Below are 15688 nucleotides of genomic sequence, written 5' to 3'. Positions count from 1 at the left end.
TCTCGTTTGAGGCCTGGTGATCACTACCCCATACAACTGCCTCCTACTACTGCCAAGAAAAATGCTCAGAAGAGGTGTTATGTATGTATGCATACCACAAAACGCCCACAAACACGCAGAGACACTCGTTTTATGTGTGAGGAGTGTGAAGTGCCCCTCTGCATATACCCATGTTTCAAAGAGTTCCACAAGCTGCAGCAGTTCTAGGAACGTGGTTAGTGACTGTACATATGTATATATATTATGGAACAATAGTAATAAACATTGTTTTGTATTGTTTGTTTGTGTAAACAAAGTGTATACACAAACTAATAGTGATAAAGTTTGTTCTGTTATTGTGTTGTAAATAATGAGTGTATATTTGAACAATGCACCTTACATTGGTCTCACAGGCCACATAAGTTACCTGGAAAAGAAAAATATTGAAAAATGCAAGAAACCTTTGAATTAGAGTAAATAAAAGAATACCGGGCGGGCGGCAGTCGCCGCTGTTGCCATACGCACGTCGATTTCTGCAAACTTTGCAGCTCTATATCTCGGTAAGTACTGATGGCAAAAATTTTTTTTAGGCTTAAAACACTAGTAAAAATATTCCTAACATTTTCATAAGAAAAAATAATTTTTTTTTTTTTCGAATATTTGGCGACATAGAATGACAGTTTCAGACAGGGCCCTGAAACAGTCAAAGGGTTAAATGGTTGTGTGAATTATGGTGTTGTACACAGGCATTCCTTGGAGTGTCAGACCTGCTTGCGTATTAGTGTTCTGAAATACGTGTTTGGAGGTCTCTTGATGTTTCGCCCATGTATAAGTTGCTGCAGTCATTGCAAGGGATTATGTATACCCCTGCAGAGGATGGAAGCTTGTCCTGTCTATTATGTACTGGTAATGTCCTTGATGGTCAAGGTTGTGGAGGTAGATACTTGGAATGAGGTATTGGAAAAGATGTTGGAAACGTGTTTGGCAATGGAGTTGGTGGGGAGGACTATGTAACTCTTCTCGGCAGTGTCTTCTCTGGGTGTGTTGAAGATGTTTAATGCCCATCATCTGCAGTCTCTGATGAAGTGAAGAGGATAGTGAAGTTTGGAAAATACTTGTTCAATTATAGTGCATTCTTCCTCAAGGAACTCATTGCTGCACATGCAGCATTCTCCACCTGACCCAGCATTCTCAACCTGACTACAGTGGACCCCCGGTTCGCGATGCTATCGGCATCCGATAAATCCGGTAACTGATGCATTATATCGCCAAAAATTTGCCTCGGTTCCAGTTACAAAACCCAGTATGCGATGCGATTCGTATGAGACGTGTCCACGTGTGGCCTGAACTTCCCCGTGTGTACCAGTCTTTACAAGCCAGCCAGTGTGCGCGCATCTAAGGATACATTCGGTACATTCCATATTATCCATATTATCACTGTTTTTGGTGGTTGTTTCTGCAAAATAAGTCACCATGGGCCCCAAGAAAGCTTCTAGTGCCAACCCTTCGAGACCAAGGGTGCTAATGACTAGTGAAATGAAGAAAGAGATAATTGCAAAGTAAGAAAGTGGAGTGCGTGTGTCAGAGCTGGTCAGGTTGTATAGTAAACCCCAATCAACCATCTCTACTATAGTGACCAGGAAAATGGCAATCAAGGAAGCTGTTCTTGCAAAAGGTGCAACTGTGATTACGAAACAGCGACTGCAAGTGTTAAAAAATGTTGAGAGACTGTTATTGGTGTGGATAAATGAAAAACAGATAGCAGGAGATAGCATCTCTCAAGCGATCATATGTGAAAAGGCTAGGCAGTTGCATGACGATTTGGTAAAGAAATTGCCTGCAACTAGTGCTGATGTGAGTGAATTTAAGGCCAGCAAAGGTTGGTTTGAAAGATTTAAGAATCGTAGTGGCATACATAGTGTGATTAGGCATGGTGAGGCTGCCAGTTCAGACCACAAAGCGGCTGAAAAATATGTGCATGAATTCAAGGAGTACATAGAGGCTGAAGGATTGAAACCTGAACAAGCGTTTAATTGTGATGAAACAGGCCTGTTTTGGAAGAAATTGCCAAGCAGGACCTACATTACTCAGGAGGAAAAGCTACCTCAAGTTCTAATGGAGGGGAATTCCCCTTCTAAACAATAGGTTCAACACTCTCCCCTCCTCCCATCCCATCAATCATCACCATATCTTCATTAAAGGTAAGTGCCAATTATTCTATTGTTATTGTAATTATTCTATAGCATTAAACTTAATATTTCATGTGGTAAAAGTTTTTTTTTTCATACTTTTGGGTGTCTTGCATGGATTACTTTGATTTCCATTATTTCTTATGGGGAAAATTGATTCGCTTTCCGATAATTTTGGTTTACGATGAGCTCTCAGGAACGGATTAATATTGCTAACCGGTGGTCCACTGTATAAATACTCTGGTACCTTCCATCCAGGTAGATCTGTTTGTGACTTAAAAAAGCCCACTGTGTGGGCGAAACGTTGTCAATAAAGGATCACATTATACTGCATATGTGTTTATATTTCCACACTGCCAACAAACTTAATGTCTTCTTCTCTACTATAGGATCAAAACTAGCAAACAAAATCCTGGCCCCAAATACTCAAGACTAAAACCTACTTCACTGGAAATTACCCATGTACATTATATCTAGCTCCTACAAATCCAACTGAAGTCTCACTCATTATTTACTCATTCAAAAACAAGGCAGAAGACCCAAAAAACTAGCCACCACTCGTGTACAAAAAAGCAGATCATGTGCTGTCACCCATTACTGCTACCCTGTTTAACAAATCAGTGGAACCTTCGACTTTCCCATTCATACTCATAAGAACTTAAGAAAGAAGGAACACTGTAACAGGCCTAATGACCCATGCAGAGCAGGTCAGTGCCCCCCCTCCGTATTAGTCCAATGACCCCCCCCCCGGATTAGCCCAATGACCCACCCAGTCTGGTCACCTCCACTCAAGGAAGGAGCACGGCACCAGACCCAGCAGCACAAGCTAGTCAGGTCCAACTCACACCCACCCACACACACTCATGTATTTATCTAACCTATTTTTAAAACTACACAACGTTTTAGCCTGAATAACTGTACTCGGGAGTTTGTTCCACTCATCCACAACTCTATTACCAAACCAGTGCTTTCCTATATCCTTCCTGACTCTGAATTTTTCCAACTTGAAACCATTGCTGTGAGTCCTGTCTTAAATGGAAATTTTCAGCACGCTATTTACATCCCCTTTATTTATTCCTGTTTTTGAGGGGCCAGCTGCACTAGATCACTAGCGAAATGATATATGAATATCTCAGAAGTTATTGACTTATTTCATGAAGCCCACCAGTTATTATTGAAGTACAGTACATCATCATTTAACACGGTAGTTACGTTCCTGGAAACCCCATGTTGAATAAAACTGTGTTATGTTCCAGGGAGCCCAAATAAAGCCAAACATGTAATTGTAGTTCATTGTCATGATGTATTATGTTATTTTTACTGCACAAGATTACAAATTCAACAGAAATAATAGTATTTCTTACCTTAAATTGTAGGTGCTGGTGTTTGTGGATGATTGTGAAGAGATTGGAGAGTTATGCTGTGGCCCTACTGGGCTGAGGTGGGTGTTAGAGGTTCTGGTACTGAAGTCGATGGTTGTACTGGAGTGTGAATAAATTCTGTAATGGATTTCTGTTCTATTTTACCCTGCAGGTACATTATACAACTGACGGTAAGGCATCAGCTGCTCTAGACACCATTTCAGGGTCTTCTTCAGTGAAAATGTCTAAGTAAGTCAGTCAACCATACCCCCGGCCGGGATTGAACCCGCGGTCATAGAGTCTCAAAACTCCAGCCCGTCGCGTTAGCCACTAGACCAGCTAGCTGGTCTAGTGGCTAACGCGACGGGCTGGAGTTTTGAGACTCTATGACCGCGGGTTCAATCCCGGCCGGGGGTATGGTTTATTTGCAATCGTGTCATTACGATTTCTTAAGTCATGTTGACGGCAGTGAAGGGACTTGAGCTAGAGTTCGTCACGGCCACGCTAGCTGGAGATTCGTCTGTAAAAACTTGCATTTGTGGTCACAGAGGTGCCTGTGCTAACTTTCCTATGGTGTAGAAATATACCTAGTTGGATGAATCTTATTGTGGCTAGCTGGTCTAGTGGCTAACGCGACGGGCTGGAGTTTTGAGACTCTATGACCGCGGGTTCAATCCCGGCCGGGGGTATGGTTTATTTGCAATCGTGTCATTACGATTTCTTAAGTCAAGTTAAGTCAGTCAAGTCATTCAGTCAGTCAAGTCATTCAGTAGGTCAGTCAAGTCATTCAGTAAGTCAGTCATGTCATTCAGTCAGTCAAGTCAGTCAGTCAAATCAATAAGTCAGTCAGTCAAATCAGTAAGTCAGTCAGACAAGTCATTCAGTCAGTCAGTCAGTCAAGTCAGTAAGTCATTGTCAAGTCAGTCAGTCAATCACACAAACTCATGTTTACCTCATTTAATGTGCACAAAGCAAGCTTCATTATGGCAACAGGTTATCTCGTCTAATTTCTCAGTTTTCTTCGTTAATTCTAAGACTTAAATGCTTATACTGTTTCTTGCCACTTTCAGCAACACTGGTATGCCTACTGGGTGTCATTATTGCTTGGCAGATACAAGATATGGTAATTAAAAGATCAAAACACAATTCACAAACACAGCTAGCTTGTAGCAGAGAAGAGGAACTAACTGGACATGTATGAAGTACGAATGCTGGGATAGTGGTGCCAGGAGTGTTGGTGGGTGGCAGGAGATGGCGGGAGGTCTCACAAAATTTATCCGAAGGTTTAACACGTATGTAGTATAAACTACTGGGGCAGAGAAAAAATAACTTTTAAATTAATTTGGAAAAAATAACAAATGAAAAATGCCAAAATTTCTGAACATTTGGTCTGTTAAAAAAAAGAAAAAAAATTCTTGAGCCACAAAATAAAAATGAGATCATCAGAGATATATGATGGGGTTGATGAATATGTGCAGCAAGCTTGGTGTACGGCAATCCCTAAAACTTACAGGACCTAACTTTACAAATTCCAACAAGCTGCTGACTTTTAAGGATTTCTTGCAAATATTTTTGGAAATTCACAAGTATTTTACATGCTTCTAGGAAACCTAAACTTTTTTTTTTTTTGACCTCAATAGACATCTCTCAAGGAATGGTGACCAAAGAAAACACATTCACTATAATTCATTCAATCACTGTCTTGCTAGAGGTGTACTAACATCACAAATCAGACTACCCTCAGACTGTAACATCCCCAGATATTTTAATAAAAACCAAATTGGAATTTCCTAAAATGTATAAAAGCATTGTTCTTTATTATTTCATGAAACAATGAAGCAGCATCCAAAACCAGGGACAAGTGGGGTGTACTGTAGTGATGTGGAAATGACTGTTTAGCTGGCCTCACAATGTTAATCTAATCACAAACACTGGTAGTATATCCTGTACCCACAAATGTGATTGCTACTGTATGAACAATTATCTGGATTACTGTACTAGCATACATTATGGCTCCTAAGCAGCAAAGTTAAATCTGCTCCTATGAGGAAGGAGGAAATGATGAAAGCAATGTGCTACAGATAGACTGGCAAACATAGTGATGAAAACTTTTTTCACAACGGTGAATTTACTTCAGTAGATTTCAAAGTCCAGTTCTCAGGTACACAAATACCCCTGCCTCACAGGATGCAGCCCACAACAGTCAAATAACAACTAATGGTGAATAAGGGCAACAGGTGTAAAGAAACATGCTGGTTTCTACTCATCCCAGGATCAACCCTGGGTCCTTCAGTTGTGAATAGAAAGTCCTACCACTTAAGCTATGATCCCTGTCTTCTCATCAGACAATGAAAATTACCAAAAATAATCATCTGTGCTAGGGTGCTTATGTTTGAGTGAAAGCAGCCTAGCACCAACAGCTTCAATGATCAAGCTGTCAGATGGGAAGCTTAATAATCCCTGAAATCATGATCAAATTGGTAAACAAACAATTTAATTTTTTAGGCAATTTCGGTTTACTTTTTCTTCATCATTGTTCAGTGTATGTGGCATAGTCATATGTACTTGATGCAAATTGGTCACAAAATATGGAATTTTAACTATTATTAAGTTGTTAATGAGGCCTGAATTTATTTTAAAAAATACATTTACATTCTCCTCCATGGGGAGGTGGAAAAGAATCTCCCCTCTGTAAGCCATGTATACTGTAAGAGGAGACTAAAATGTTGGGAGCAAGGGGGCTAGTAACCCCTTCTCCTGTATAAATTACTACGTATATATATATATATATAAAGAAGAAAAACTTTATCTCTTCTTTTTCAGGTCACCCTGCCTCAGCAGGAGACAGCCGTTGTTAAAAAAAATTACATTTTCATGCCATATAAATTTAATCTGGTAGACATTTAGGTATGAGAAACAGTAGCCGATACTTTAACAATTGCATAATTATTCATGGGAAAGAGCTAAACCCATAGGGATCATATAGTGCCAGGGGTAATGGGAGGCAATTAGGTGTGCTCTAAGGAAAGGGAGGTCAGGTCTGATTCCTTGGATCAAGAGCCCATCAGTTGCATCAAGGAACCTCCCTTGAGAGGTATAATAAAAAAAAATAGAAAATTTACTGCATGTGAGCAGGCATGCTATGGGTGGCAGCATCACCATACATATTATAAATGACTGTAATTCCTTGAAGGAACAACATACAACAATGATACTTATACAAGAGTGTTGCCAAAGTGTTAAGATATTTTTCTATATGATTAACTCGATTTCCATATTTTTTCACTCGCGATGTGAGCGTGATACTCCCCCTTAGACTATGCAAGACCTTCATATAATAAACCCCTACATAAAACACTTGGAACAAAATGGACAAAATACTTAGCTGGACAAATGTTCAATGCAACAGACAAGATTTTGTCCATTATCATTCAAGTGTGTCCATTGGGCTCCTCCATAATGAACGAAGTCCTTTACATAGAAATTTTGTCCATTAACAATTGTGTGTGTGTGTGTGGGGGGGTTTGGCTCTCCAAACAAAAACCACATTCACTGCACTGGGCACTTTGATTCAATTGATTTTCATTTAGACACCACCTCCTCCTCCCCCATTAGTCAACTGTACCAAGGCCTCGTTATATTTCATTGAAACCAAGTACAGCCTCTCCTCACTTAATGACGGAGTTCCATTTCTGAGACCACGTCGATAAACGAATTCATCACTAAGTGAGGAGCATACTATAATGGTAGTGAGTTTGTGTCAACCATCTTTGATATTGTTTTAATGTCACCTTTGCACCATTTATAGCATTTCTGGTATATTTTTAAATGTTTACACAGTAGTGTACTATATATTGAAATAAACATAATAGGGGAAATCAGCTCTAATATACATTATTTAGGTATGAATACTGGTCAGAGAGCCCATCATAAGTCTGAGGCGTCAGTAAACAAGTACATCAGTAAGTAAGGAGAGGCTGTATAGGATTGTACCTAACTCAACAGATATGACATAACATTACACAAGCTGCTCAACAAATTAATGCAAACTGTGGGCAAAATAAAATTATATATAATGGTATACAATACCAACAAGATGAAAAATTAGACACGTACAACATCTGGGTGTCTTTATTGTAGACGTTTCGCCATCTTCATGGCTACTGCTTCTACTACCACCACCATTAACCCGTGCCTCGGGTATGACCTACTTCCACTGGGGAATCCTGCCTACCAGTGACAATGCCTTCGTCTGCTACCCGTCCCCTTTTCACATGATGCCAGTATATAAGCACCAGCCTTCTTGCCTGTGCTCCAGATTCTTCACGACTATGGTGCTCTTCACACCAGCTCCAAGGTCGAGGGACTGAATACCTCATCTTTTGTATAAAGTTTTACTATCTTCAAATTATGTCATAAAATCTGTATTGATAAAGCCACTGGATGGTGAAAAGTCTACAATAAAGATACCCAAATGTTGCACACGTGTCTAATTTTTCAGAAAATTATTCAGTTGTATGTGAGGATCTAATGGTTCAATTTAATGGGGCTATAAAATGATACAAAGAATTCAAGCACTACCCCATAACAAGGATCAGTTCACTTTTTACTTTCATTATTAGCTTTACAAATAAAATGATGAATATTTCATGAGTTTCAATTTGGGATTTTGTTATTCTAGAGTACCTATTCTTTCAAGAAATTCACAAGTATTCACACACCAAGTCATAAATGCAACATCAATAACAAAGAAGAAATACTGCTTTACAACGGACATTCATAATTCACATGAATTACATTCCTGAAAACCTGCACTACCAATGATTTCCGAGATTTAGGAACTGGAAAACATAAATGATAAGCAGGACTGCGCTCCTCTGACCCCTTATATAAGGCCTGGGAGAAGCTGGTTGCTGACTCAGTTTAGTTTATTTTTGAAACCTTACTGGTGGAGAATAAGAAGAAATTGATGAATTGGACACATGTGCAACAGCAAGATTTCTTTATTTTGCAGAGATTTCACCAACCAAGGGAGACAGCAAATTCCTTCCACAGTAAGTGGGAATGTGAACATGAATGACCCTCAAAACCACCAGCACTCACATCATACAGTATTTTTGTTGCACACATACTTGTTGCTAGAAAATAGTGTATAGCTGTTGTGGCCAAAATGGCCAACTGTGGCCTTCCTCTTAACTACATCATAAATGCTACAATTTTCTCTTTTAATAAAGTTTTCACACTTTATTATCAATCGACCTAGAAAATGTACAGAGAACTTTCACGGCGCGCATAACGGAGATAAAACACCTCAATTACTGGGAGCGCTTGAGGTTTCTAAACCTGTATTCCCTGGAACGCAGGAGGGAGAGATACATGATTATATACACCTGGAAAATCCTAGAGGGACTAGTACCGAACTTGCACACGAAAATCACTCACTACGAAAGCAAAAGACTTGGCAGACGATGCACCATCCCCCCAATGAAAAGCAGGGGTGTCACTAGCACGTTAAGAGACCATACAATAAGTGTCAGGGGCCCGAGACTGTTCAACTGCCTCCCAGCACACATAAGGGGGATTACCAACAGACCCCTGGCAGTCTTCAAGCTGGCACTGGACAAGCACCTAAAGTCAGTTCCTGATCAGCCGGGCTGTGGCTCGTACGTTGGTTTGCGTGCAGCCAGCAGCAACAGCCTGGTTGATCAGGCTCTGATCCACCAGGAGGCCTGGTCACAGACCGGGCCGCGGGGGCGTTGACCCCCGAAACTCTCTCCAGGTAAACTCCAGGTAAACCAATATATTCAACAATTATATAAATGCAGACAGTATAGGTAAATAACTGTTAAGACACAAGAATTTATAATTACAGTGCAACTGTATAACACTAGCTATATAAGCAACCCATAAGCCATAACAGCCATCACCACCTCCCACCTCTACTCAAACTACAATTTCCTTAGAAACTAAGAGTTTCACACCTAATTGCCTTTTTGACACCTCCAGTAACATATTTATTCCTTTTGGGTGCCATTATCAATATCACTGGTGAACAACCCAAATGCTTCCAAGACCAGAGTAGCATTTCAGACTAATTTTAGGTTACTGATAATGAATATCATGGCTAAAATTATTTGTTAGCTCTACTTTTCAATATACACCTACATGTCACAACAGGATCCAACAGGCTTGCGGCAGAGTGTTTCTTACCACACTCACAGTCTCACTGCCATTCATTACTGTTCCAACAGTCATAGCAGGTGGTTGTGCTGTGCAAGTTTATATTTTGAGATGAAAGATAGGCAATTTTCCTAGCCAAACACCAAGTACTGCTGCTTTCTATGTGAATGAAACATCCATGCAAGAGATTCCCACTACATCGGGAAAGACTGGCCACCTCGTCAATCATTGGAGCCTGGGACGAAAAATGTTCAACATCCACCTCTCATTGAACCAAAGAAAATTTTGCTACCACCACTACACATAAAACTGGGGCTCATGAAAAACTTTGTAAAAGCTATGGACAAAAATAAAATAAAAAAATAAATTCATTAATGCACTTAGTGACCCAGCGTAATGTGCACAACTTAAGTGCAGATGGACTCTGTATGCTCCGCACAGAGTATACATGTATTGTGGGAGCCATGACACATTTAAAGATAATCTTTTTTTGAGAAATGATTTTTTTTTTATCTGTAATGAGGGATGAATTTTATATTCAAAATCTATCTCAGTTGTTTTTACCATGTAAAGCACAGGTAAAGAAATGTGGGGGCAAGAAGGGAAAAAGAAGAAAGAAAGCTTGGAACATAGTCCTGTGTTCTACATATTAATCTTAGCAAGCTACCTTACAAAGCTTAAGGGACAAAGCTCAGATATCAATGCTACAAAAGATTTTTGCCACAAAATACAGTACTGTATATACTAAATGTCACTGCAAGCAAAACTCTTAAAATTTGATAGTCATAATTATGACTTAAAAAGTGCAAATACTGTAATGAAATTTAGTTGAGAATAACTAAAGGATCCACACAATAAAAAAAATTAGAGTCAAATCAACATACTATACATGCTAAAGGTTAACCTTTAAAAAATGGAGTATTTAATATTTTAATTTCTTTTCTTACTGTTACGAAACACACTAAGGATGCTTTTTACAGATACAGAAAAAAAAAGTAGTTTAATGTCATACTGTATATGCTGTATTGATAACAAATGATAAAGGAACACTAAATAATAATAAAAAAAATTACCATATTGTAAACATTTCAATATGCTCGGTTTTTTAAATATCACAAAAAAAAGGAGTTTACTTTCTACAAAGCACTTTTGAAATGTAGGTACACATATATAGTTAATGATTTCTTATAGAAAGTGTTGCCAAAGCCAGAGAATTATGAAAATGATATCAATCCTATTTATGATGATTCTATAAATTAACACAAATAAGATTATTGATTTGCAAACCCAAAGAAATTTTGTATTAAATACATGATTGACCATTTCTAAAACTAGCATGCACTCTGCCACCAAGGATAACAGCATACATAATAACAAATCAAAATATTTAATTACAAATAGTCAAATGCAATTACAAAATGGTAATATAATACAAAGGATACCCAACGCAACTCTAAATTAATACACAAGTTACAGACAAGGATGAAAGAAACATGTCTTAAAATTTTGTGACAGTGCACACTGAAAAAACAATCTGTTAACATTACTCAGACAAAATCTGCATCATCCTGGTCACACTTTGTATTACAGTAACATCTAATAAAGCAAGTATAATTATTTTTAAAAAGTGATAATGTATCTGTAAATACTGTACATACATAGAAGTAATCAAGCATTAACAATAAAAAAGAAAATACATGCAAGAACACAATACACCCGATAGAGCAGCCACATACAGCAAGCACCTGACCAGTCACACTTCAGGCTCTGCAAATAACCTCTTCCATTAGTTTAAACCAGGGTATTATTTAGCATGTGATGCATGGCTAATTATTCATGCACCACATACACTAAATTAAAGATTTATTATGACAACTATAAATAACTAACAATAACAATATTCTCAACATTACGATGACTGTAAATAGACTTAAAAGTAGTTATCTTGTTTCTTTAATTAACCAAATAAAAGACATTGTACTTTCAAGAGCTTAATATGCAATTCTAGACAAGAATGAATATGTCTTCTGCTAAATATTTGTTTAAAATCTAAATCCAAGATTTAAATTAAGCACCTCTGGTATATACTAAGTACAGGAAGTATTGAGTTTTAGACCACAAAACCTACAGCTTTTGAAGTAATACTGGAGTGTACACTTGCAGCAATTTCTGACAGCTTTTGAAACATTGTTAATTCAAGTAACACAAGAACTGAGGATTCTGAGGGATTTTATTGAGCAAAGTTCAGTTGCCTACAATCAAAATACCAAAAATCAAGAGAAAACATAATAAAAATAGTCTTACCATAAATTGATAACCGTGATTTCGTCTATGCTTGCCAATCTCAGCACCACATGAAAAGCACTGCAAGCAAAGATTATACTGTAATTTATTATAATTCTAAGGTGTCAACTACATTTTAGAGCATTTAACAACAAATTTAATTCTTTATCCACACTACTTAATATTATTAGCGAATAAAAAGTATAACTGCCTAGTGATGACAGGTACACTGAGTTGAACTATTACATATGGTTTAGAAATTCAAATTTGGAATATCTTCACTCTAACACTGCAGAGTTTTTTTTCAAAAGCAGGAGTCACATAGTACATGTACCATTTTTAGCTACAATATTTTTTATCAGAATTTATTTCATTCTTATGGCCGACTCTGCAACCTTAAGTGATGCAGGACTGGCCCATTCCTTGAAAACTGGAGAATCTTCCAAATGTTCTACGTAGCAGAAACATAGTGATATAGTGTCACTCAGTGAACAAAGCCACAATTTAAAGGCATTTACTTGAACCTAGAGATAAATGCATCTTATCACTTCATGGTTCTTTTTCTGTAAGAGAGATGTAAATAACATCAATGACATGACTTCTCTTTCTTGTTGAAGAGAAATTAAAATAAAAAATATACCCCTTTTCCAAAATGATCCTCACCACAGTTTGCTACATGCAGACAGATGTTGTGCTGAACACCTAATATTATCTGTTCCTTCTCTTATTCCACAAAATGTTTATTTTTTTTTTATTAACACACTGGCCGTTTCCCACCAAGGCAGGGTGGCCCGAAAAAGAAAAAACTTCCATCATTCACTCCATTACTGTCTTGGCAGAGGGGTGTTTTACACTACAGTTTATAAAACTGCAACATTAGCACCCCTTCTTCAGAGTGCAGGCACTGTACTTCCCATCTCCAGGACTCAAGTCCGGCCAGCTGGTTTCCCTGAATCCCTTCATAAATGTTACTTTGCTCACACTCCAACAGCACGTCAAGTATTAAAAACCATCAAATACACTCACGCATGCTTGCTGGAAGTCCAAGCCCCTCCCACACAAAACCTCCCTACCCCACCTTCCCTCCACTACAGATTTATATACTCTCCAAGTCATTTTGTTTCATTCCATTCTCTCTACATGTCCAAACCACATCAACAACCCCTCCTCAGCCCTCTGGACAACAACTTTGACAATCCCGCACCTCCTAACTTCCAAAGTATGAATTCTCTGCATTATATTCACACCACACATTGCCCTCAGACATGACATCTCCACTGCCTCCAGCCTTCTCCTCGCTGCAACATTCATCACCCATGCTTTACACCCATATAAGAGCGTTGGTAAAACTATACTCTCATACATTACCCTCTTTGCTTCCAAGGACAAAGTTCTTTGTCTTCACAGACTCCTCATCAATTCTATGATTCATCTCATCTTTCCTAGACCCATCTGCTGACACGTCCACTCCCAAATATTTGAATACATTCACCTCCTCCATACTCTCTCCCTCCAATCTAATATCCAATCTTTTGTCACCTAATCTTTTTGTTATACTCGTAACCTTCCTCTTTCCTATATTCACTTTTAATTTTATTCTTTTACATACCCTACCAAATTCATCCACCAACCTCTGCAACTTCTCTTTAGAATCTCCCTAAAGCACAGTCTCATCAGCAAAAAGCAACTGTGACAACTCCCACTTTGTGTTTGATTCTTTATCTTTTTACTCCACACCTCTTGCCAAGACTCTCATATTCACTTCTCTTACAACCCCATCTATGAATATATTGGACAACCATGGTGACATCACACATCCTTGTCTAAGGCCTACTGTTACTGGGAAATAATCTCCCTCTTTCCTACATACTCTAACCGGAGTCTCACTATCCTCGTAAAAACTCTTCACTGCTTTCAGGAACCTAAATCCTATACCATACACCTGCAACATTTGTGACACAGCCCCCCCCCCCCTATCAACCCTGTCATATGCCTTTTCCAAATCCATAAATGCCACAAAAACCTCTTTAGCCTTATCTAAATACTGTTCACCTGTTTCATTGTAAACACTTGGTCTACACCCCCCTACCTTTCCTAAAGCCTTCTTGTTCATCTGCTAGTGGGGTAGCATACACCAGGAGTGGGGTAGCATACACCAGGAGTGGGATAGCATACACCAGGAGTGGGGTAGCATACACCAGGAGTGGGGTAGCATACACCAGGAGTGGGGTAGCATACACCAGGAGTGGGGTAGCATACAACAGGAGTGGAGTAAGGTGCACCAGGAGTGGAGTAAGGTGCACCAGGAGTGGAGTAAGGTGCACCAGGAGTGGAGTAAGGTACACCAGGAGTGGAGTAAGGTGCACCAGGAGTGGAGTAAGGTACACCAGGAGTGGAGTAAGGTACACCAGGAGTGGAGTAAGGTGCACCAGGAGTGGAGTAAGGTACACCAGGAGTGGAGTAAGGTGCACCAGGAGTGGAGTAAGGTGCACCAGGAATGGAGTAAGGTGCACCAGGAGTGTAGTAAGGTACACCAGGAGTGGAGTAAGGTGCACCAGGAGTGGAGTAAGGTACACCAGGAGTGGAGTAAGGTGCACCAGGAGTGGAGTAAGGTGCACCAGGAGTGGAGTAAGGTACACCAGGAGTGGAGTAAGGTGCACCAGGAGTGGAGTAAGGTACACCAGGAGTGGAGTAAGGTGCACCAGGAGTGGAGTAAGGTACACCAGGAGTGGAGTAAGGTACACCAGGAGTGGAGTAAGGTGCACCAGGAGTGTAGTAAGGTACACCAGGAGTGGAGTAAGGTGCACCAGGAGTGGAGTAAGGTACACCAGGAGTGGAGTAAGGTGCACCAGGAGTGGAGTAAGGTGCACCAGGAGTGGAGTAAGGTGCACCAGGAGTGGAGTAAGGTGCACCAGGAGTGGAGTAAGGTGCACCAGGAGTGGAGTAAGGTACACCAGGAGTGGAGTAAGGTGCACCAGGAGTGGAGTAAGGTACACCAGGAGTGGAGTAAGGTGCACCAGGAGTGGAGTAAGGTGCACCAGGAGTGGAGTAAGGTGCACCACTAATGGAGTAACGTTCAAACTCCGCGCCCCTGCTGGTCACGTGACCCTCACCTGTAAACAAAGATCGAAGTCTTCACACTCCAGACAGCGTACCCTCAGTCCATTAACATCCTCTTCACAGTAGTTGCAGTGGTACTTTGCAAACGTATCTGCAATAGATAACACACCGTCAAGCATTCATAGGCCTACGAAAATTGCCAAAATCGGCCAAAAACCACTCACTGGTCTTAGAACTCTAGGAGAATGTCTCTCACCCGCCATTTTGCCTCAGAGTACGCTGATGACGTCACAAAGTGCCAAAAGACAAATATATGCCTGTTTTGGTCATATATCCGCCAATCCTATTGCCAAAATGCTCTTCTATATCTTATGCACTAGCCACTATCATAAATATTGAGAAAAAGCGAGTGAAACAAAAGGTTTTACGGAAAAATGGTTAGAAATGTCCTTACTGTACGAAAGCTGACTTGAGGCTAGGAGCAGCGCACTGCCAGACGTACAATATGAGGGTTGGGTCACTTGGACAAGCACTGACGTAGCCAACACTGCCAAACACACTTACTATTTACACTTTTTTTTTGGTATTGAAATTGTCGTTTTTGTCTCTTAGAATATCATACGAGTGTGCTCAAAT

At 39.7% G+C, this 15688-nt stretch overlaps 1 protein-coding gene across 11 annotated transcripts in view; it reads right to left on the bottom strand.

The window, feature by feature from the left end:
* Positions 1-15466, bottom strand: part of LOC128696471 (Transcriptional adapter 2B) — a 220695-nt gene extending 205229 nt beyond the window's left edge. For 4 of the 11 annotated variants that reach the window (XR_011393232.1, XR_011393236.1, XR_011393237.1 and 1 more), the window contains exons 1-3: positions 15309-15464; positions 15106-15203; positions 12014-12073 (exon numbers count right to left, since the gene is read on the bottom strand). Coding sequence is in view for 3 of the 11 variants with exons in the window: in XM_070094712.1 (XP_069950813.1) it covers positions 12014-12073; positions 15106-15203; positions 15309-15315 (165 nt within the window). In the remaining 8 variants the exon portion in view is untranslated. Of the gene's footprint in view, positions 1-12013; positions 12074-15105; positions 15204-15308 lie in introns of all 11 variants that reach the window. The other 7 variants (XR_011393233.1, XR_011393238.1, XM_070094710.1 and 4 more) reach the window with 4 other exon arrangements.
* Positions 15467-15688: the final 222 nt, after the last annotated feature.

This window comes from Cherax quadricarinatus, chromosome 47 (assembly GCF_038502225.1).
Source record: "Cherax quadricarinatus isolate ZL_2023a chromosome 47, ASM3850222v1, whole genome shotgun sequence".
NCBI classification, from domain to species: Eukaryota; Metazoa; Arthropoda; class Malacostraca; order Decapoda; family Parastacidae; genus Cherax; species Cherax quadricarinatus.
The sequence above is the reverse complement of the archived record's forward strand: the minus strand, read 5'-3'. Positions and strand labels throughout refer to the sequence as shown.